General features: G+C 45.8%; 1 protein-coding gene across 7 annotated transcripts in view; it reads right to left on the bottom strand.

Annotated features, from left to right (window-relative positions):
- The window catches only part of LOC143273118 (rho GTPase-activating protein 10-like), a 48,886-nt gene that overhangs the window by 24,131 nt on the left and 344 nt on the right, over positions 1-24,411 (bottom strand). For 6 of the 7 annotated variants that reach the window (XM_076571484.1, XM_076571485.1, XM_076571486.1 and 3 more), the window contains exons 2-7: positions 23,074-23,175; positions 15,526-15,636; positions 13,760-13,864; positions 7,795-7,924; positions 5,050-5,156; positions 3,231-3,325 (exon numbers count right to left, since the gene is read on the bottom strand). In XM_076571484.1, coding sequence (XP_076427599.1) covers positions 3,231-3,325; positions 5,050-5,156; positions 7,795-7,924; positions 13,760-13,864; positions 15,526-15,636; positions 23,074-23,175 — 650 coding nt within the window. Of the gene's footprint in view, positions 1-3,230; positions 3,326-5,049; positions 5,157-7,794; positions 7,925-13,759; positions 13,865-14,552; positions 14,769-15,525; positions 15,637-23,073; positions 23,176-24,411 lie in introns of those variants that run through there. The other variant, XM_076571490.1, reaches the window with a different exon arrangement.

The raw sequence follows: 24,411 nt of genomic DNA, 5'->3' as shown, positions 1-24,411 counted from the left end.
GATGGGGTATTCGTCTGTTATCCCAGCACTGGAGAGACTGAGAAAGAGGGACTGTGGGCTAGCCTCTTCCACCTCACAAGATCTTATCCCAAAAAGTTACTCTGTATTCAACTTGCTTGACAGTCTTATTAAATAAAAACCCAGAGCCAAAAACAAACAAACAAAAACTAAAATAAATAAATTAATTAGTTAAAAAAAATAATTAAGCCGGGCAGTGGTGGCGCGTGCCTTTAATTCCAGCACTTGGGAGGCAGAGCCAGGCGGATCTCTGTGAGTTCGAGGCCAGCCTGAGCTACCAAGTGAGTTCCAGGAAAGGCGCAAAGCTACACAGAGAAACCCTGTCTCGAAAAACCAAAAAAAAAAATAAATAAATAAATAAAAAATAAAGCAAACTGACAGTGTTAGGGCCAGGGGGGGGAAACAAAAGCCAGAGCCAGATATAGGGGTGAAAACCTGAGAGATCAGAGGAACAGGAAAAGCAAAAAGCTAACCTCACCTCACAGACACCTCATTCTCCAAAGAGAGCTACTTCCTGTATATCCACGCCTATATGTCTTTCTGTTCTGCTATCTTATTTGCTCTGTCTGTTCAACTATATCACTTCCTCTTCCAGCCCAGCTCTGTCGCTTCCTGTCTGTCTATACAGACCTCTATGGTTAGTGATGGGATTAAAGGGTATGTGCCACCACACTTGGCTCTGTTCCCAGTGTGGCCTTGAACTCACAGAGATCCAGACAGATCCCTGCCTCCCAAGTAATAGGATTAAAGGCGTGTGCTACCACTGCCTGCTTTTTTTTTTTTTTAAATGCCGAATTGGAGGAGAAATGAGGTCTTAAATACAGGCTTACTACACGATGAGAGAACCCCAGAGGACAGAAGTTCGCTACCAATGGATGTTCTACAATCTTGCATCTAAGCTGTTAACGCCCATTATGCAGGATACACAGACAAGGAACTTCCCTTAAGCATTCAGGAGGGTGGAACCCAGCAGGGAATTAGCATAGGGAGGATATCAAGGTCAAGGTCAGCAAGCAAGGCAACAGTCCCCCTTTTACTAAAAAATGAGCTTCTGACTTAGGTTGCATGGAATGTTGTGGTATTTTATTTGTACTGAAATGTGATTTTCATTGTATGTTAATAAATAAAGTTGCCTGGGGGTCAGAGCTATTAGAGCCATAGCAAGAGTGTGGTGGTGGCGGCAGCGGCAGCAGCGCACGCCTTTAATCCCAGCACTTGGTAGAAGAGCTAGGTAGATCTCTGTGTGTTCAGGGATACAGCCAGCATTGAAGACATACGCCTTTAAGACCTGGAGGGCTGTACTTACAGGCAGTGACAAGGTAGTCATGTGTTTGGGTTTACAACCAATGAGAAGGCAGAACAGAAAGACTATTTAAAGACAGTCACACAGGAAGTAGCTCTCTTTCAGGGAGGTAGGAACAACGCAGGAGGTAAGATTTTAGCTCTGACCTCTCGGCTTTCTCTTTTACATTGGTTCTGTGTTTCTGATTTTAATAAGACGGTTGGTTACATCTACAGAACGTCAGCAGGTCACCTTACCCGTCATGGAGACGCCTGCCCAGGCCACACAGGCACTCTGTCTTAGGTTGGTGAGCACCTCCCAGACATCACCCGTCTCTGAAGACTCATTATCACACAGGCTCAATTGTGTGTGAGCTGCAGAGTTAACTGCTGCCAAAGATCTCAAAACTACTGCCTGACTTCTATGTTTAATATAGTGGCTGGCTTTTTCCTCTGATCCTCAGATAAACTTTATTGGATTGCACAAATAAAATATCACCACATTACTCTTTATGCATAAAGGTGACTTAGTAGTAATCCCTCAGCTATCTTTTTGAGTAGCAGAAAAAGGTTATAATTTACAATCACATAAATATCATGGCCAACAAAGCTCACTCAGCATCATCAATGTCACCAAAAATAGGAGCTTCAGCAAGGATAATGAAAACTGCATTGAAACAGTCATGGAAGTGCTAGAGATCCCTGCTCTCAAAGCAGTGGGTTACTCCATCTAAGCACCAGCTAGCAAACTAGACTAAATTCATCTATGTCGATTATTTCAGAAGCAGCCTGACTACACAGTTGTTAGACTGGCCTTCCTAGGTTAAAAGTACAAGTTCAGATCTCATCTCTTCCACTTAGTATCTACAAGACCTCCAGGGCCTCACTCAAGCACTGGAGCTTCACTTTCTCATCTGGGCGGTGGGAGGGGTGGGGTTACATGACAGAATATACCCCAGAACCAGGAAGAACTGGGTAGAGGGTAGCTGTGGGCATATGCTCTTCTTGAGAACACACAAGGGGTTTTACAGGTTACTGACCAGTTCATAAGTGACTTAAATTTTAGCCTCTTTTCAAGCAATACTCCTTCTGTTACAATCTCAGAAAAACCCTCCTTCTATGTCCTCGTCACAGTACTGACAGGTTTGTCAGGGTGCCCAAGAGCACATTGTTATGTAACTGGTCTTCAGTGAACTCACTCACGGGCCTTTCCCTCTGTACCAGCTCCACAGCATCCGCTAGATCATATGAAGAAAGCAGCAACAGTTAGGGTGACCTGAAACAGTTTTGTTCTCAGTCCTCTCCTCTGGAAAACTTGTATTACACATACATCAAACAGCCTTATCTGCAGACTACCGCAACCACACCAGGGGTGGCATGGAGTCACCATCCAGGCAGCAGAGTGCTCCCAGAGGACACGAACGTCAGCACCAGGCACCATCTCTTTTCTTTCTGCCTTCCTGCCAAAGACTCTTGTAAAACTGAAAGCCTGAAAGTTATTTAGTAAGAACAGCCTTTGACGACAGGGAAAGGGTTTGCCTAGACCTCTACCACACACCAAGAACATACACTCAATGCACACACGCCCAGGAAGGAATGCTGTCTCCACACTACTACAACACACACTTTAACTCGACCACACACCACTCACACTCTTCTTCTCTTCCCACTGTCAACCAAAAGCGCATCCACAAGGAAATGCTCAACATGTCTTGTTAGGTGACAGGACCAGTTAGAATGATTCCAGTCTCTGGCCAAGATAAAGAACTATGACCCAACACTACACAGTGACCAACAATAGTTTATAATGAAGACAGCCTGGAAACACAGAAAGATGACATTTTTTTCTACTTCACAGAAATCACTCCTACAACCCATTTAAAAAAATCAAATGAGTTTTAATATCATATCTAATTACTTCAATAACTCACCTGTCAGCAGCTTCGATGTCAAAGCAAAACCGTCTGTCAATGGAGTTGGTATACCTTCTGGTGCATTCTTTCAAGAAGAACACCTCTCCATCCCCCTGCAAAGAAGTACAATACTCAAAACTCTGTGCAGCGAATCCACTGGTGCTGCCCTGCAGGGGCCACGCTAACCCCTTCAGCTCAGCAGCCACTTGGTCCTGCCCTCTAGTTCTTCCCGACAATGGTACCTACCATTAAGCAGACTTCACAAATGCTAACTGCAGGACGATTACCAGCAGTGTCCAGGCACTCAATGATGGCCTGCCTGTCGACACACTCTTTTGTGGAGTCAAAATCTGCTTTAATATCACACTATATCACACCCTGCGTCAACATCAGTGTGACCACTACAGTGTGACCACCACAGTGTGACCACCACAGTGTGACCACTACTAGCCTATAAGCACTGCGATTACATAAGGACTGACCTGGAGGCACACCGAGGGCTGATCACACATGTGTTTATCCACCAATGCGGAGGCACTCCTGCTTCCTAAGGGAGCCACCCTATGCTTCCTCACATTTTCCCTTCTACTACAACGGCACTTAGTCTCTTGCCACCGGCCTCCTAGGAGCATCAGAACTGGGGCAGAGACAGAGGCAACACTGAGGCTCAGCAAAGAGCAACGCTAAGAAGTCTGAGTCCAGCCGGGTGGTAGTGGCGTGCGCCTTTAATCCCAGCACTCGGGAGGCAGAGCCAGGAGGATCTCTGTGAGTTCGAGGCCAGCCTGGTGTACAGAGTGAGATCTAGGACTGGCTCCAAAACTACACTGAGAAACCTTGTTTCGATAAACCAATATAATAATAATAATAATAATAATAATAATAATAATAATAATAATAAAAAGAAGTCTGAGCCCATACTTAGGATTTTCCAGAAATTGAGGATCTGTAAATAGTATTTTAAAAGACCCACAGTGTGTATTCAAAACATCACAGCTATTAACACATTGGGTCATCATTTGGAGCCTAGAATAGAAAGCAATCACTAGGTAGGAATCCTGAGAACCTGCAAACTCAGGCTCAAAGCTAACGCTTCAACCCCTGCCTTCTACAAGTGACAGGCAGCTTGCTTCAGCCTCTTCTCGGTGGCTGCTTTCCATTCTCCACGTCATTACAGAAGGCTCCTTCTTACTGCCTGCTTTAATGTTTGTTTGTCTGTTTGCCTGCCTGCCTGTCTGTCTCTGGAAGAAGCAATAGAAGTCAGTTTAGATTAATTCTGAATTCACCTAAGCAAAACGTCATCCAACCACCCAGCAAGCAACAAACTGCCCTGCTTTCTTAGGCTGTGTGGCCAGTTATGCGTTCACGTTCAGGGACCGCTGCTCGCTATGGGCCATCTCCTGCAACTATTCACTGGCCAGGCAGGTTGCCTTGCTTGCACAGCCGGTTCCCGAGGTCTTACTATCAGGCTCGGCTCTGTTATTCATCTCTTTGGGATGAGCCGCTAGCTAAACAGGGAACAATGTGAAAACGATGTGCCTAACTGAATGGTCACCTCCCCTCCAGTTTCTGAAGACTGTGAGTATACAACATGTGAACAAGCTGGACCTCCTACATAAATACAGGTGATCGATGAGTCACGACAGCTTAGTGCACGAATTACCTTCCCCCATAAAACAATGATTTCTGTTTTAAAAACTAACTGTAAAGACCCAGGAGTACAATTTAGAAACAAAACAAAGATTTTAATCCTAAAACCAGATTTCTCAAGAGTCAATATGAAACTAATGAAATGACAGACCCAACAAGGATCTCTCATAAAAATACAAAAAGTACTTACCAGTTTCCCCCCAGATCTGTGCTCAAATGGGATCATGTTGAATTTCTTGGCTGTTTTCCGATACATGCAATAGTGTTTGACCCAACTGGACCCAAATGGAGCCGGCCCTAAAATAAAGCACGGAATTTGTGGTTTTCCTCATGAGGAGGCAGACATGCACAGTGGGAGCACATTACTGCACAGCTCAGCCAGGCAAAGCATAAAATGCAGGAGCCAACAGAACGGAGGGACCGTCGGAGGCAGGGAGCCCCTCAGAACACTCGAGGCCTGACCTGAACACATGTTCAGTGGATAAATGTGAGTTCAAGTCACTGGGGAGGAGGGTGGGTGCTGACAGCCCAAACCCGCCGACCTAAGCTCAATCCCAGAATCCCACAGCGGAAAAAGAGGGCCAACTCCTCCACACATGCCCCACTGCATGGAGCATCCACACTCACACTCAATAACTAAATCCTAAGAAACGCACGCTTTTCATGTGCTAGAAAACCCAGGAGTTACTCAGGCGTTCCAGATTCAGCGGAGGAAACAGCAATGTGTAGACAGCACAGCCACCCCCTCGAGCCTCTATTCCAGCTGGTCAGTGTGCACATCAGAAAGCTGACACTCTTAGCCAAAGAGAGAAAACCGCGGAGCACCCTGAGCAAAGCTAAGGATGAGAATAAGTAAAACATTCAGTGCATCTGATCAGTCGAAGAATTCAACTGTGTATGAGATTTTGTTTCTTATTTCCCAACTAGAAACTCCTCTAGGCTGTATCTGAACTAAGCAGCTGTGCAGTGATTAGTCACATGCTGAACCATCAGTCCTAACTATATTGAGACTGACTGGACGACGGGACACCACCCCCCACAAGGGACTAACAGAGCTCTCAGTGGTCAGTTCTCAAGGCAATAGTGCGTGCGTGCACATGTCCATGTCCATGGATGCATGAGGCCTGGGGAAGCCATCAGGTACCTCCCACTACCACTCTCCACCTTCTTTAGAAGACAAGGTCTCTCATTAAACCAGTGCTGGCTGGCCAGTGAGGTCCAAGGACCCACTCGTCTCTACCTCTGCACAGCACTAGGCTTAGACACTGGTGGCCACGCCTGGCTTCTTTAGATGGGTGCTGAGGACCTTGACTCAGATCCTCCGGCTTGTAGTGCAGGCACCTGACAAACTAAGCCAACACCCCCGACAACACCCCAGGCCACGACAGGACATTTTAAAGTGAAGCACCCTTATACCTGTAGCAATTTGCCTTTTCACTTTGTCCCATTGTGATGCAGTCATGGGACCCTTCCCAACCACCAAAATCAGGAGCCAAATAAACCACGTCTTTATAAACTATCAGCCCTCAAGTACTTTGTTATAAGCCACACAACACTAATACGACTATTAGTAAAATACGACTATGTAGCAGTACCTTCTATATCCATCTACAGTCTTCCTAATATTTTTTAAGATTTTTATTTTTAATTATATGTATGGGTGCATGTGAGTAAAAAACCCATTGACATTAGATTTCCCTCGAACAGTTGTGAGCCACAAAGTATGGATGCTAGGCACTGCACCCGGGTCCTCAGGAAGAGCAAGAAGTGCTCTTACCTGCTGAGCCATCTCTCTAACCCCTTTCCCTAATAACTTTAATAAAAACAACCTATCTCGGAATGATCTGAAGGAACAAGATGCCCCGCTGACTTATATGAGTGGCACAGTTACGAGGAGGTGGGAGAAGATGTGGTGATGTGGACACAGGGAGACAATGGCAGAGAAACAGTCACAGCACTGGCCGGAACTGATAAGGAGTGAGAAGAGGAAATAGGAGAAAGGTGCCGGTAACAAGGTCGCTCCAGGCTGTTGTTCTTCCAATCTTGGCTCCCTTAGAAACAAACTCCTGGAGCACAGCATGAGACAGCATGGCAGCGTGGTCAGAGAGGACCATGAGAGCACCAAAGCAGAAATGTGCGCACCAAGGGGCTGGAGAGATGGCCCAGCAGTTGAGGGCACTTGCTGCTCTTGCAGAGGACCTGGGTTTGGTTTACAGCCATCCAAAACTCCAGATCCAGGGGACCCAACACCCTCTTTGGGCTCCGGCACATGTAGTTCACACACTCAACACACACATCCATCCATTAAAAATAATAATAATAATAATAATAATAATAATAATAATAATAATAATAAATGTATGGTTTTTTATTTAAATATGCCTTCATGATCACAGCGGACAGAAACAGTACTGGGATAATTCCCAACCATCACAGTATTGTAAGGGTTCAAATAGACTTCTCCCAGGTGTCAGTGGGGATATGATTCACAGACACTGGAATCTTGGGCCTCTCCTGTCTCAATCACAGTATCATAGGGCCTGCACACACCCTCTCCAACTACTAACAGGACGTAATACAATAATGCACATGCTACAGAAACCGCTAAACTGTGTTGGTCAGGAAATGAAAAGGATAGAAAACTCTGGAGCTAGGTGTAGTGGCACATACCAGGACTCCAAGATGTAGGTTGAGGCCAGCCTGGGCTCTACAGGGAATTCAAGGCCACTTCAGTTATACAGTAAGACGTCTCAAACATGAACCACTGTCTGTGTGTGTACACCCCACAGATGCAGCGCCTCGGTTTGGTTGTTACCATTCTGCTCAAATCGTTTCCCTCTGTGTTGGTTGCACTCATGGGAAGCTCGGGAAGGCACAGAGCACAGACTGTGACAGGGATTTTAACCAGCTACTCAGCCCGTGTTCACACACTTACTCTTCTCCTGGACATACAAGTAGCCTTCTGCTGTGAACTGGCTTGCTCGCTTGTGGTCCTTGGGGTTTTGTCTGATTTTATTCATAAGTTCTTCCACTTCTGACCTGGTTCCCTCAAATCGATTCCGTGTCTAAAACAGAAAAAGTAGGGATAAATTCCAACATCTATGATTTTTTGTGTGTGTGCGTATATTTTAATGACTTTGTGTAACTAAAATTAAATCAGCAGAACTCAAAAAAATCCTATTCTTTCCAGTGTGTCTCCTTATTGAGACTTATATTCAAAGACAACGAAATCAGATGGTAAAATAGCCAATGTAGAAGATGAGCCATGAAAAAGACCTGTAGAACGAGTGTAGAACGCAGGAGCAGGTCTCTCCACCATAAAGTTCCTGTTGGTGTGACATCCAGATTTAAGGAGCAAATAAGCCATGAAATAAGACATCATTCTCCACCTGGGAAATAAAAGGTGTTGGCAACAGTCAACCTGACCCACGCTGTTTCTACTACAGCAGCAACGTGAACACTGTGAATCTGAGAAGAACTAATCTTTGCAAGCTAACAAAAAGTCAGTGCCCATTCTTCTAGACTGTGGTAACAATAGAAAAGGGGCATTTCTTCCCTGGGAAGAGGAAGAGGAGGAAGAAGAGGAGGAGGAGGAGGAAGAGCTCACCAGCAAATAATGTCCACACCTCTAAAGAGGCTAATCACATTTCAGAAACCCAGGAGACATGCTGCCAATACCTGTCAAGCGGGCTCTGACCCATCATGTGAGCCGAAGCAACAGAGTCGTCACAGCCGTCCAGGCGAGTCATCACAACCCAGTTTACGGACAGTTCTTTCAGCCAGAGTCAAAAATAACTGCATTAAAACCCAAACCTGCTGGTGTGAAACTGCAACGGGGCCCAGACAGAAAATTACTGAGATTTCTCCTCCCTCCTCCCTACCATGAAAATGGTTGTCAAAGCCCACAAGGGTAAAAAAATAGAAAAGAGGGCGGAACGGTACCTTTCTCCTGTGGACATGGGGAGGCGGTGGAAAGGAAAACCATTTCCAGAAACTAAGAGCCAATATAGTTAAAACAACAAAACCAACAACAACAACTTTGTATGCCCTTTAACGGGGGGGGGGGGGGGGCGGGGAGGTCTAGGACAGCTAGGGCTACAGAGAAACCCTGTCTCAAAACAAATGTTCCCCTTCTGTTGGGGATCTCCAGCTCAGGGCCCCATTCCAGACCCGCCCCAGAAGGCCGCAGGAGGCAGTCCCCCGGGCTCAGACTGTCATTCCCAGTTTGCGCTTCTGGTTCACGATGTGAGCCCTCAGCGTCCGCCACCTCTGCTCCACCATCGCAGACTCCAAACCTCGGGGACCATAAGTCCTAATAAACTCTTCTTCTGTAAGTTGTCTTGGCCACTGTGTCATATCGCAGCAACTAAGACATCCTCAAATAAGCCTTTGAAGGTGGGGGCAAGAGAGTAGACTACCATTTTCTAGTCATGTTTTTCCGCCTCAGCCCCATGACATCATTCACGGAGCAAAAGAAGGCAAAGGGTGATCAACAGCATGAAGAGGGTTTCACCTTACCAAAAAAAGCAAAGTAGGGCCCCCTGACAGACAGACAGACAGACACACCTCACCTCTTCTCAAGAATTCTATACATATGGAGGTGGATACAAAAGAAAGAGTGAGCTGGCAGACCCCAGGGAACAGCCAATCAGGTCTTAATGCACAAAAACACAGAGCAAAGCACATTGGGGGCCTCTGGACCCATGGAGCATCAGAGGCAAGGTCTGCCAGCAGTGCCCAAATCTCAGCCCTTACCCGTAGTGAGAGTCTCGTGTTCCCCACCAGTTTTAAAGTCCAGAGCTAGCCTTGCCAGGACGCTCCTCAGTAATGACTTACTGACCCCAGATACACTGGGTGTGGCCCACTTTCTAGCCCCACATTAAATCTGAAGCTGACCAGAGCAGGCCGAGAACTCGGTTAACGGCATTGCCCTCCAAGCAGAGGGTCTGAAAGAAGAGGATGTCTCTTCCTGTGCATCCCTGTGTCTCGGAAGTTATGTCCTCTTACACAGTGGAGTAAGTCAGTTAGCACAGCAGGAGCAGAGGGAAAATAAGTTTTATTATTTTATAGTTATGCCAGTCAAAACCCGTAATTATTTCCTACCAAAGGGAAACTATCTGCCCACATTCTTAACTACTTCCTAGTCATGCTCATTACCGTCTAGAGGTTCTTCCTATTCATCGTGACGTCCTTAATCTGTCCTTCTGCCAGGACTTCCAGCCCAGTCTCTCTCACCCCAGTCAGTCTTCTGGGGATGGATCACGAAAGTGCAAAGCTAGTGATTTAATATATCCTTTAACTTTGATAGTTCCCTCTCTTCAGAAGAAAAGAAAAAAACTTCCTGAAAGCCATCCGGCTACTCTCCTGCTTTCTGTTTAGTACTGCAGACTACAGAAGATGGGTAAAGAGTGAGTCAGGCCATTGTTACAATATAAAGGCATGGCTCGTGGTCAGGAAATAGGTTGCTTTTGACTTTAAATAAAATTTACCTCATCCTGATTATAAAAGTCATCTTAAATTTAAATTATTTTACTATAATAAAATTCTAAACAGTTGACAAAATTAACTATACTATTAAAATGTAAAGATATCTAACCCTAAAACTGGGTTTTATCATTTCAGTGATCACATTAAAAAACAAATAACTTTCAGAAACATGTAGCTTTACATAGTCAGGACTCTGCTATTATATTAAATCACCAGGGAATAACATGAATGGCCAAAAAAGACAAACGTAAGTGGCTGCACTTCAGAAGTACAGCGAGGAAAGGGATGGACAGTGTGTGACTTGAAGGGGCCGGACTTCAGAGGGGGAAAGTGGCTGAGAGCCGGGCAGGGCAGGCCAGGGCAGACGGTCCACGTCTGCACTCTTCGGCACCGGCTGGGAGGGTAAAGCCGGGTACTGACTCAACCCAAGAGGGCGAGACCAGCCACGAAGACCGTTGAGAGGACTGGCTGGACACCGGCTAGCTTGTGCCCTGCATTCTATCCTCGGGGAGGGCGGGCTGGAGCACAGAGAACAAGTGCCCTTGGTACTGAAAATGAGGCAGAAGAAGGAAGTCTAAAAGAGCAGCACCCACGTGGCCTCAGGAACAGCCAGAATAAAACTGAGAGGGATATTTAGAGGCAGCTGGAATCAGGATATGCTGAAGACTAAGGATTGAGGGCAATTCCCTGGTGAATGAATATCACTGAGTTCCTAAATATATAGAAAAAAATCTCCCCTTTCAGAAAGTTATGTGCCCATTTGTCCATAATAAAGAATAAGTGTTGTTGACAAATGTGTAGGCTCTTAGTTCATCAACATATTTCAAGGTCACTGTGTGACATTTGTAGATTAAGCCTATCTTTGGGCTTTGCTCATCATTACCTCATGACTCCATATGACTCCGTCCCATTTTGGTATATATAAGCTGACTGGTCTCCCAGCAGATACGTTATAAAAGTACTTCTCTCCATGGCCAGGGATGTGAGGATAGTTTGGTCAAAGCCCAGGAGACTCACGTGTTCCTCTGTCACTCGGGAGCCTGAGATACATCCAGATGGCTTCATGAGCAGGTGGCCTATAGAGTCACATACGGCCTGTGCTACAGGATCTTCTGATAGGCTCAATGTTCTACTACATGATGGGGTTGGGAGTACTGCCTGAGACAGGATTTCATGTGAGTCAAGATGGTCTCAAACTCACTACAGAGTTGAGATTGGCCCTGAATTCCTGACCCTCCTGCTTCCACCTCCCAAGTGCTGGGATGACAAGAGAGAACCACCACACTGAGCTTAATAATCCACCATTTTAGGTGATCCGCCATCTTAGGTGATCCACCAGCTTAGGTGATCCGCCATCTTAGGTGATCCGCCATCTTTTAGGTGATCCGCCAGCTTAGGTGATCCGCCAGCTTAGGTGATCCGCCAGCTTAGGTGATCCGCCAGCTTAGGTGATCCGCCAGCTTAGGTGATCCACCAGCTTAGGTGATCCGCCATCTTAGGTGATCCGCCAGCTTAGGTGATCCGCCAGCTTAGGTGATCCACCAGCTTAGGTGATCTGCCAGCTTGAAAGTCTTCATTGTTTTTAAGTGAGATCCTATGCTTTCATTTTATATTAGTCCCACAAAGCACACACCAGACCTAACTAGGATTCTCATCTGATCAGCCCTGAAGTTGACGGATGAAGTCTAGAAAGAAAAGGTTAATTCTACAATTATATACCCAGTTGGGAGTGAAGGTCATTACATAATCTAATCTCATCAATTGGTGCTGATTTCACAAACCGTGTTTTACAGCCTGCAAGGTACTCTGAAAAATAAATCATTTCACTAAAAGTGGGCTGGAGACCAGGCTCCGTCAGTGAGGTGCCTGCTGCGCAAGCATAAAGATGGAACTTGAATCCCTAGCACCCCCATAAAGGTCTATCTCCTGTCTGTGACACTGCAGGGGCAGGGATTAGCTGGAACTTGAATCCCTAGCACCCCCATAATCTCCTGTCTGTGACACTGCAGGGGCAGGGATTAGCTGGAACTTGAATCCCTAGCACCCCCATAAAGGTCTATCTCCTGTCTGTGACACTGCAGGGACAGGGATTAGCTGGAACTTGAATCCCTAGCACCCCCATAATCTCCTGTCTGTGACACTGCAGGGGCGGGGGTCGTGGTAGGAGAGGAGGGAGGTGAGGCAAGTGGATCTCTGCAGCTCTGACCAACCACCCTAGACAACCAGTGAGCTCCAGACTCAAGGAGAGACCCTGTCTCAAAATATGGTGGAGAGCAACCTGGGAGGACATACGATGTCAGCCTGCATGTGTACCCACACACACTAACTAACTCTGGTACCTACACCAACAATCTGAGGTGACCAGAACACACTTGTACACACCAATTTGTAGGTCTGTTTGGCTCTGTGTGGGTTCTGGGGATTCAAACTCAGGTTCTCGGGGTTACACAGCAAGAGCTTTACCCACAGAGCCATCTTCTCGGAGTCAAAGAACTTTAGTGAGAATCTTTAGATCTCATTTTCCAAGATCAGGCTGAAAGCACACATTATACAAAGGACAGCGAAGAAAGCAAATGGCAGTCGTGAACACCAGCACATGGTGAACACCAGCACATGGTGAACGCCAGCACATGGTGAACGCCAGCACATGGTGAACGCCAGCACATGGTGAACACCAGCACATCGGTGAACACCAACACATGGTGAACACCAGCGCATGGTAAATACCAGCACATGGTGAACGCCAGCACATGGTGAACACCAACACATCGGTGAACACCAGCACATGGTGAACACCAGCACATGGTAAATACCAGCACATGGTGAACGCCAGCACATGGTGAACGCCAGCACATGGTGAACACCAGCACATCGGTGAACACCAACACATGGTGAACACCAGCACATGGTGAACACCAACACATCGGTGAACACCAGCACATGGTGAACACCAACACATCGGTGAACACCAGCACATGGTGAACACTAGCACATCGGTGAACACCAACACAGTCGTGAACACCAGCACATTGGTGAACACCAGCGCATCATGAACAGCAACACATGGGTGAACATGCCTGAAGTGTTGGGACGCTATTCCAGTCTGAAGGGAAAACCGTAACCAACCGTTAACATCCAAGCCGAGGTGGGATGCTAGGACTGCAGTTTCTCACACAAACGATTCAGAGTTAACACAGCAAAGTTTACCGTGAGACCTGCTCACAGCAAGGTCAGGACAAGCCTCCAAAGGTAGAATTTCTTGAGCCTCCGTTAGCTAAAGAGAAGCTTGTTCCACCAGGAGCTGACCACTAGGTGGCAACACACCCCCACTTTCCCAGCACGGGCCTAGTCTGAAGGCCTTGCAGTGAGCAGAAGGAGCCACAACCCAAGCGTCCTCGCTCTCAGTTCCTTACATTCTGGATGTTGATCTGTAGTTCCATTTTGTAGTGATTGAAGTCTTTGGAAAGTTCATGCCCCTGATGGTAGAAAGTAAACATCCCCTGAAAAAAGGACAGCATCTACGACAAAAGAGAAAGGGAGCATTAGTGCACACTAAGAAACCGCTAAGAGGAAATAACCACAGGTGACACCAACCACCTCCCGGTCCCATTCCACTGACAGAAAGGAGCCTCAAAGAAGTCACAGTTACTTAAAAAATTGTAAGGCCATTCATTACCTACTCCTTGGTCTGTGCTGAAAATGAAGAATGCTATTGTTCACAAATACCAGCATCATTAAACAATATTTATGTACTGTTCTCCAAGAAAAATCCAATTCTAAGTCGTCCACTTGTACCTCATCAGTCAAGAGAATCCTGACTGTCACTTATAACTGAAACCTGAGCACTGTCGGATCAGAGAAAGCATGACCATCAACAGCTTCCAGGAGCCTTCGCAAAGGTGCTCGCTCAGGGGAATGAAGGCCCCGGGATGGGAGGTCGGGGCGGTCAGTAACTAAGACCTTAGCTTTCTACCAACCCCCAGCCTACCCCTTCTTAGAAGGCAGCTGCTTCTACCCACAGATTAGTATATCTCTAAAGTGAGTAAAAGTGACTGGGGAAAAGAAATTTAAAGTACTGAACTTATTTATATTCTTCAGAATGCTGCAGGTGTAAGCAATAAAAGGCCCTGGTGCGGAATGGCCAGTCTGTATCAACACCCGTCAGTCACTGTTTGGTGAGTCATGAACCCCCCTCCATTCCTTTACCTGCTGCACTGGGCGGCATGGGTGGCTGACTGAGTGCTGTGTGGAGTGAGGGTGGACAATGACGTCACCAATCATGCACACCACAATTATTTCAACGTGAAAGAACATCGTCAGGTTGAATTTCCTCTGATTATTTGATTCAGGTTGATTCTGTTATTCCTGACTATTCTTTTAAGTATTATTTGATTATCCCTTTGTTTCTCACCATGCAGATAACTAAATGGATAAAGCAAGGGCAAATGCAATCTATATTAAAATTATCAGGTGATATTTTGCTAAAACCCATTGATGAAATGCCATCTACACTTGATTAAGATGTTTACATCCACACCCTATATATGCATATTAATATGTAAGTAACTGAACTTATTAGAAGACATCTATATAATCATAAAACGGGTGTTTCCAGGGTCTGGAGAGATGGCTCAGTGAACATATTCTACACTTCTAGAGGAATCCAACTAAATTCCCAGCACCCACGTTGAGTGGCAAGCCACCTGTCACCCCAGCTCCAGGGAGACCCGATATCTCTGGCCTCCACTGACACCTGCACTCACCTGCATGTACCCACACACAAGTACACATACAGGAAATAAAGTAGAGATAAAATAAATGTAAAAGCTAGTGTTAGCTACTCACATGCTGCAGCATGACTTAGAAATAAGAAATATTTGAAACAAAAGCCCGTTTAAGCACACACGAAACTGAAAACTCTTATGTCATGAAGATTAGCACTGTCACTCACATTCCCTGCAGTGGCAGAGGGTGACTGAATCCGTGCTGCCTGCAGCATGGGAGACCACGGTAGGAAGTGCACCCTTCGCATAGGGCTGTACAGACAAGGCTCCCCTCATCTAGATGTTTTCCTAGACTCTGACTACCTGTGTCCACCTGTTCCAACGCAGGAAGCCTCGGTTTGTCTTTCCCAACACTATTCCCGAGGATCCACAGCAAAGCTTGTTCTGCTACTCACCGGTTCCACAAACTCAAACTTCTTTCTTTCCTGGATTTCCTGGAGCTTGCACACATACTCAAGAGAGAGCTCGTAGAAGTGCTGGCGTGTCTGCTCCACTTGGAGATCTGCCTGTATTAAAACAACCCCTGTTAGCTGAGCCCAAGACAGGGAACCATCAAACTCAACAACACGGGTCAATGAACTCCAATCCATGGGGCACCGTTTTTAAAAACCTGCATTAGAACATGTGACTGTTCACTCATGTCTCACTCATGGCTTCTCTCCAGCCACAGGAACACACACAAAAGTCTGAAATGACTCTCCCCAGACTCTAAAGAAAAGCTGCATGACCCCCAAAGACTGAAGATTAAGGGGTACACTTCTTCATGGGACTGGGTCAAAAGTCCCAACAACAACACTCTAAGCACAAGCAAGCCCTGTAAGGATGAAGTCAGCCTGCCCCTAGAAGACCAGGGAAGCTCCAGTTCTCTCCACACTGGATGAGGGGACAACACTTGAGGCGTGACAGCCAGGGCATCAGGCCCATGTGGAGGTAGGCATGTTCCTAAACCCACATAATGCAGATCCCCAGGGCCTAGGGGCTGCCAGCTGGTCAGGAGACTATTCAAACACTATTCCAACTTATCCTGCCTCGATGGGAAGAACAGAGGGAACACAGTGCCAGAGAGGACTGTGGGAAACCTCATCCCGGAAGACATCCTGAGAGTCATCAAGCAATACAATTTTAGAACTTGGCTAATTTTCTTTTGAAGCATTCATCCGGGCCTGTCTCCAAAGAGCTGCACAGATGGAAAAGCGTATGCAATGGAGCAGCCATGAGGGAAGTGAGCCGCACCTCACATCCAAACCGGGACCCTTGAATACTAGTGAGGGCAATAAATATGCCGTGTGTGCTCACCGCAGAAAACAGCATGGCAGGTCCAAACACCATAAAAAGAGGGTGATGCTATTATCCACCACGCACACTTTGGAGTACATATGCAAAATACCTGAAAACAAGCACTCAAAAATGGTACAGCCATGAGCATAGCAGTGTTATTCACAACAGCTCCGACGTAGAAGCGACTGAAGTTTCTATGGACAGGAACAATGTGCACGGAGATATAATGCGTCCTTTAAAATGAAATGGGCCAGAATGCTAGTTCAGTGGGTAAAAATGGCTGCTGAATAAACATGAGGACCCCAGACCTACATACAATGTCAGGTGTGGCCAAACACATGCCTCTACACAAACTTTGTGTATGGGGGTTGGGGGGTCGGCGTCACAATGGGGGTGTCCCCCTACAAGACCACAATGGCTGTGGGTCACTAAAGGATGCAGAGATACTCCACTCCAGAGCAGGTTTTCAGGGAACAGCATCTGCTGGATTGCATGTGAGCAACCACTCACACAGCGGAGCCCATGGACTGTGACCGGTTAGCACCTGACCGCGGATTGGACAGTGAGCGCTCACACCACCAGGGTCTCGACACAGAAGCAGCACATAAAGGAGATGGAGAGTGCGGGCTCGTCCACAGGCCAGCTACTCACGCTACTCAGAGTTCTGACTTCGGGGGCAGGGTGGGCCGTGCTCCTTATCTAGAAGTGCAGTGTGCCATGCAGGCTGGCCAACAGGTCATGCCTACATTTTCTCCCACAGGGGGTGGAGGCAGGAGGATTGCTGGGGTTTGCTGGCCTTTAGCCTAGCCCCAGGTTCAAGGGAACAAGGCAGCCGGAGTTAGAGCAGGACACCCCATGTCCTGACCCTTGCTTTGGTCTCTGCACACACAGGTGTGCACGCTCCCACACACCACACAGCGAACGATAACAAAAGGAGGCAAATCATAGTGGTAACATGAACACCTGTAACCACAGCTAAGGCAGGAGGGCAAGTTAGAGGCTAGCCTGGGCTACACAGCAAGACTGTGGCTTTAAAAAGAAAAGAAAGCAGCTGGGCAGTGGTGACACCCGACTTTACTCCCAGCACTCAGGAGGCAAAGGCAGGCAGATCTCTGACAGTTGGAGGCCAACCTGGTCTACACAGTGAGTTCCAGGTCAACCAGGGTTACACCAAAAGGGGGAGGGGAGGGGAGGGGAGGGGAGAGGAGGGGAGAGGAGGGGAGGGGAAGGGAGGGGAGGGGAGGGGGAAACATGGGTGAACAGTTAGCCTCTCATACTAAATACAATACATCAGACATAAAAATAGAAACTCCAAATACATGAACTACCTAAAACAGACAGACAGAGTGACAGTCAGAATGACGGTGCTGCTGGAAGCCTTGGGGGAGTCTTCACAGGCAAAGGGTTCCTGTAAGCCCGGAGACAGGGGTGGGAAAGGGCTGCACAGCCAAGCAAAGCATTAGGAAGCCAATGACCTTGTACAGTTCAAGCTAAAACAAATGAAGATAGAGTGTGCAACAAAATTTCAGAAGTTTCTAAAAACAATTAAAATGCTTTAAGTAAAATAAAGTTTAAATGTAAAGTTACCATAATGAGAGTTTCTACCTAAAAATCCCCGATAATCAGTCTGATTATTCCCCAACCAACAGGGGAACCCACACTAAAACTCTGTAATCATGTTGAGCAGCTAAGAAACTTCGAAGCTCAAAGGAGTGTTCCTTGTTTATCAACACTGGGAATTACCACATGAGACGGGACGCCTCCGGCTGCTCTTGCTGTGGCGCACTCTCCTCACACTGCTGGTCATCTTCCATCGCCACCCCTAACGTTCTGGACATCCAGAAGGACTGGACGATGTGCTTTACAATTCAATCACCAGAGTCCCCAGGTCACAGTTCGCTCATAACTTACAACAATACCACAATATTCCTACTGTATTGTGGGTACAGAATGATTACTCTCACCCTGCCCAAGTCTAAAATGCTCTCGCTAAGTTTTTCCCACATATCATGATTTGGATGTAGCTTACCAGTGCCTGACAAACTTTAATGTACTGGAAAGCCTGGCCTCTGATATGTCATTCTTGGGTGATGGAGTCAAGAAATGAGGCCTGCTACACGGTTATCAGGTCATGGAGGCACTATTTTTGGAAGGGATTAATGAAGACCTCATGGAATTCCCAAGTAACTAGGCTGCTTTAAGGAGCCTGGCACCTCCCGAGTCTCTTAAACACACATCATCACATGAAGCACATAACTATGGTGAGGCCCTTCACATCCAAGCCAAGCAGATGCCAATGTCATGCTCTCAGATCTCCACAACTATGAGCTAAACATCTGTTTTGTGTATAAACCACACATCCATGTGTGTTTTGTAACAGCAACACAAAATGGAGTAACACATACACTAAGCCAAAGTTGTTCACTTTTGATAAACAACTGCGTTTTATTACCCACTTGGAGCTCTACACAAGTAGAAGACAGAAGATGAGTCCCACATAAAATTATTAAAGTGTTACTTCTCCAGTGATATTTAAACGGAAATAGTACCCTGTGTCTACTGGAGGGAAAAAAAAAAACATTAAAACCCAAGAAAAATGGAAATCTTCTCCCCTACCCTGGAATAGGGAAGGTGAGAGTTCCTGTGTATGGTACCCATAGAGTGGGAGCCGCAGCTCCTTGTAGAAGTAAAATGGTCAGCAGGGAACACACTACAGGGCTCTGCTCTTCTCTTTCAACAAGAATGGAGAACGATGCCAATGCCTTTCCGCGCCTCTGCTCACGGTCATCCCCAGCAACCTTAATTAATCTCCTGAACTAAAGTCAATTCGCTGAAGATCAGCCACACATTAGCAGCTCGAAAAAGCAATGAGCATCCAACACCAAGACTTCTTTCCCTTCTAACGTCTGCATGCTTGCAAGAAGGCTCTTTCTATGTTTATGAAGAATAAATAGAACAAGAGAGAAAAGACGGTCAATTGAAATTGGAAACTAAAACCATTCATCTTTGGGGCCTCTTCAAATTCATGACTTGCAGCTTAATTGTCTTTGGGATTGGAGACACGGCCAAAGCTGTGCACACATCCTGTTCGTACGTCATACAAACTACTTGCTCTGACAGGTACATTCTAGGCAGACAGGGGACAGAATTAAAGCAAGATTGTAGCCTTCACAGGGCTTATAGCCATTGAAAGAAGCCATGCAACAGTACATAATAAGAGGAAGAAAAACAGTAAGCCACAGGAAGAAGGTCATCTTTACAGACAGCAGGAAGAAGTTTTCCTAACACATGGCCTGAGTAAAGGGTATCTGGGACAGTATCTGAAGGAGGCAGACTTGTGGGTCTGGACTGGACAGGGGTAGGGTGTGCTCAGTAGTAAAGTGTATGCTTGGAATGTATGTGGCCCTGACTTCAATTACCAATGCATCAGATTAAAAAAAAAAATACCATATTCTAAGCAGCAAGAAGAAGAAATGCAAAGCACCCCAGCAAGAAACCTGTCTGCCCTGAGTGGGCAGTGCATAGCACATAGGGTCCTGGGTCCCACGGCTTCTGGATGCACCATCACGCTGATGGATGAGAGGTGGAGTGTGGGAGCTGAAGATGCCTCCTACACTACACACAAGGAACATTCAGGAACAGATGGCTAATTAGAGTGATGTGGCGGCGGAAAGTGACTTGAGGCATAAAAATTGTCTTTGAAATAACTGAAAGTAGAGATAATGGAGAAGAGAGGTAAAAAGAGCAGAAAGCGTAAAAGTCAGCCAGCCACTGTCCCTGCAGAACCGACTGGGGGCAGTGGGAGCCCACGTGTGCCTTCCTATGCAGAATGCAGTAAGAGGAGAGCAGAGCCCACACCTCACGCATTGTTGTGAGGATTAAGTGATATAAAAGCTATTTTCTCTTTATAAAGTATTAAATGTCATCCAAATGTCAAAGGTATAAGAAACACAAAGAAACTGTTGAAGCCACACACACAAGCCAAGAAGAATGGACAGCTGAATTAAAAAAACCATAAACAATTTCTAGAATTTAAAATCCTGAATCATGACAGGACACTAGTGGAATTCAGGTGTTCCTGGTCCATGGACTGCTCTCACCCAATGTAAGGTCAAACTATTGACCTTGTGTACATCCTACTTCACAAATGAGTCTGTCAGATACACTAAGCCTATAGGCTGAAGATGATGTCCCAACACTGCGGGAAACCTCGGGTGACTGTCCAGACTGCTGGCTGTTTCTGTCAACTCACATGTTTTGGAAGTTGCTTGTTTGTACTGCCTGGTTTTTTGTTGTTGTTTTTTAGGTAACATTATTTTCTTCTTGGGTCTCTGAGGGAGTTGAAGATTAGATAGTTATAGTTATAGTTAGTTGAAGATTAGATAGTTATAGTTAGTTGAAGATTAGATAGTTATAGTTAGTTAGTTAGTTAAAGATTAGATAGTTACAGTTTTCCTTATTAAGAATTTTAGAAAAGAAACTCAATGAAGAGGTGTAAGTGTATAAATTTGAAAGACATCAAAAGACAGTTCTGTAGTAATATAAGTTAGGATAGAAAGTGAATCAGGCACATTTTCGACTTACCAAAATAGGATACATAATGGAATTATATTCTCTGAGTTTGTCAAATGTAAATGGACTAGACATTGTTTAGGTAGTTATTGCTTGTATATATTGTATATAGTCATTGTACTTATTGTATATAGTTTTTCTTATATTAGTTATAACTTTTTTCCTTTTTTCTTTTTATTAGAATAGAAAAGGGAAATATGGTGATATTTTATTTGTGCTGAAATGTGATTTTACTTGTATGTTAATAAATAAAGTTGCCTGTGGGGTCAGAGCTAATAGCAAGCCATTTAGCAGAAGTCTGGCAGTGGTAGCACATGCCCTTAATCCCGATCACATGACAGGCAGAACCTCTGTGTGTTCAAGGACACAGCCAGCATGGAGACACACGCCTTTAATCTCAATACCAACCATAGAGACCTGGAGGTCTGTATAGACAGGCAGTGATGAGGAGGTCATGTGGTTAGGTTTACAACCAATGAGAAGGCAGAACAGAAAGTCAATAAAAATACAGACACACAGGAAGTAGGTCTCTTTCTGAGGGGAAGTGAGGGGTAAGAAGGCAGTCTTGGTCTTAGCTCTTGGCTGCTGCTCTGACCTCTTGGGCTTTCAACTCTGCATTTGGCTCTGTGTTTCTTATTTAATAAAACCGATCAGAATTACATCTACAAACTGTCATTTGTAGATGTCAAGCCAATGATGTATGCACACATACAGTCTGCATACACAGCTGGTTTCATACTATTCTCATCGGGATGATAGGTCAACAAGTACATATGTAACAGAGCATTATGCACAGATTCCTGTGTGCTCAAAGGCCAGCACAGGGAGGGAGGCAGGGTTCTGCTTCTGTTCTAAGTCACAATCTCAACTACGTATCACATTATTGCTAATTAACTCTACGATCTGGGGCTGAGGAGACGGCTGGGTGTTTAAGGGAAGGCACTGAGGTCCTTGGTAGCTGGGGGAAAATAGGGAGTATGTATGGTCCTACAGTGTGTGTGTGTGTGTGTGTGTGTGTGTGTGTGTGTGTGTGTGTGTGCATGTGTGCGTGTATGTGGTGTCAGAGTAAGGGGGGAGTCTGTGTGTGCATGTATGCACATGTGTTCTCAAGGACAAAGAACTATTTTTTTTCTGAAAAAAGGAGTGCACGCTGTTCTTGCACAGGTTCAGGTCCCGGCACTTCTAGGAAGCAGCTCCTGGCCAACTGCAACTCCAGCCCCGAAGGACCGTCACGCTCTTCTGGCCTGTGTGGGCCCCTGCACTCATGTGCACATATACCCCACATAGACGTACATGTATTGTTTTTAAAAATTCAAAGAAATCTTTTAAAAGTCTATGTACCATATTGTAAATAAATGAAGTTTCTATTCAAGCCTATGAGAGAGAGGAAAATAGTCTAGAAATTTACAAAGAAATGGAGAAAATGAGAGGTAAGATATAAATTCCTTTCTGCTTACATACTGCTTTCCAAAAAAAAAAAACCTGCCTATTAACACGAGTAGAACAGATTCACTGTTTCCAGTAAGAGTCCACACACACACACACAGAGCTCAGCACTCAGTTAGATTAATGCTGTTATTACATACATAAAACTGTGTGAGCTCATTCAGTTCAGTTCATCAAGGAGACCTGAAAGCAAGAACAGGCCTATCCCTGCAAGGAATGGGGGGCGGGGGGGGGTGTTTGTTTGTTTGTTTGTTTGTTTAGTTTTTCAAAACAGGGATCCTCTGTGTAGCCCTAGAACTCACTCTGTAGACCAGGCCAGCGTCAAAACTCACAGAGACCTGCATCCTGGGTGCTGGGGTTAAAGGCGCTGGCGCTGCCATCCCGCCGGGCTGTGTAAGTTCTTTATAATAAATGCTAACATTGCTCCTATGAAAAACTCAGAGCCTAAAAGGTACTGCTATGACTCCACACTTGATCAATGCCATGAGACATTCATTGTTGCCTCATTCACAGAACTCTGCTCTGAATTCACTGCAGTATCTGTCTTCCCCGTGCCTATACAATCTCAGGTGAAGTTTTCACAAGGAAAGAAATTTTTAAAAAGAAAGAGGTCACTACACATATCAAGAGCAACACGAAAAGAATACCTCTTGCAAATGTGAGTCTTTCTTCTTGGCAGAGAGAGTCAAGTGTTTATCAATTAGACTGTAATTCTTTTCTGTCTCTTTGTCAAACTTCTTCTTTTCTTCCTACAAAGAAAAACCAGGCAAGGTTGATCATACATAACACACATAAATCACATGCACAGTTAAGTCTACTGGAGGCTAAAAATACGAAAAATGTTTAAAAAAACAAACGCAAGGAAGCACTAAATGTGCAGAAGGCACTGCTGAGGCAAGGCCTCCGTCCCCGGCCTCCGTCCCCAGGCCTCTGTCCCCAGGCCTCTGTCCCCAGGCCTCTGTCCCCAAGTCTCTGTCCCCAGCCACTGCTACGGATCAGAGTCGGCACCAGGGCCAAGAAGACACTCTCCTGCACCCTCCTCTCAGGAGTTTCTTCCCAACCCTTTCCTACAGTCAACTCTTCATCAGAGTTAAGTCATCGCACTCTTCTCTCACAAAAAAGAAAGACACGTAAGCGGCTAAGCTCAAGGAACGAACTTTCTCGAAACTTTGCGCAGAGATGAAATTCGTGTTAGACTCGGTCAGTTTAGCCACACGGGTTTTTACTTGTAATAATTCTAGAACATCTCAGGGAAGAAAGTCATCAATGGTCCAATTTGAATATAAGGACACTCTACCCAGAACTGCTACTGAGTTTCCTGACCTTACAAGGATTCATATACCACCTAGCACAGCATCAGATGGAGTCAGATAAGCAAGTAAAACTTTGCCTAGTCCTCATCTGTAAAGACTGCACTCTTATGATGGAGTTCTGCATTGTGGCCACGCCGTGGTAGATGCGGAGCCATGGCTTGCCCTTCCTGACTGAGTGGAGAGGCAGGTTCCGAGAGAGTGGTCCACTGAGCCATCTCTCCATCCCTGTTTCTGTAAATCTTACAAGACCTGAAGGGATGGCTTTTTAAAAAGATGTTCTTAAAAGATGTTCTGTAAATCTTACAAGACCTGAAGGGATGGCTTTTTAAAAAGATGTTCTTATGTGTGTCTGACTGCAAGTCTGTGCATGTGCTCACAGAGGCCAGAGGAGGACTTCAGACCCCTTGGAGCTAGAGTTCCATGAGGTTGTGGGCCGCCAGGCATGGGTGCTGGGGACCAAACTGTGGTCCTCTGGATATGCAGCACACTCTCTTAGCTGCTGAGCCTCTCTCCAGCCCCAAAGGCATCTTCCTAGTTCAGGCTGGCCTTGAGTGGTAGTCCTGCCTCAGTCTCCCAAGAGCTGGGATTACAGACAGGCACCACTGAGCCTGGCATTGTATTCACATTATTTAAAAAAAACTCCCTTAACCAACAGTTTTATTGTCATTTATA

The sequence above is a fragment of the Peromyscus maniculatus genome, chromosome 5 (assembly GCF_049852395.1).
Source record: "Peromyscus maniculatus bairdii isolate BWxNUB_F1_BW_parent chromosome 5, HU_Pman_BW_mat_3.1, whole genome shotgun sequence".
Taxonomy (NCBI): Eukaryota; Metazoa; Chordata; class Mammalia; order Rodentia; family Cricetidae; genus Peromyscus; species Peromyscus maniculatus.
This window is presented reverse-complemented; position numbering and strand designations above follow the sequence as displayed.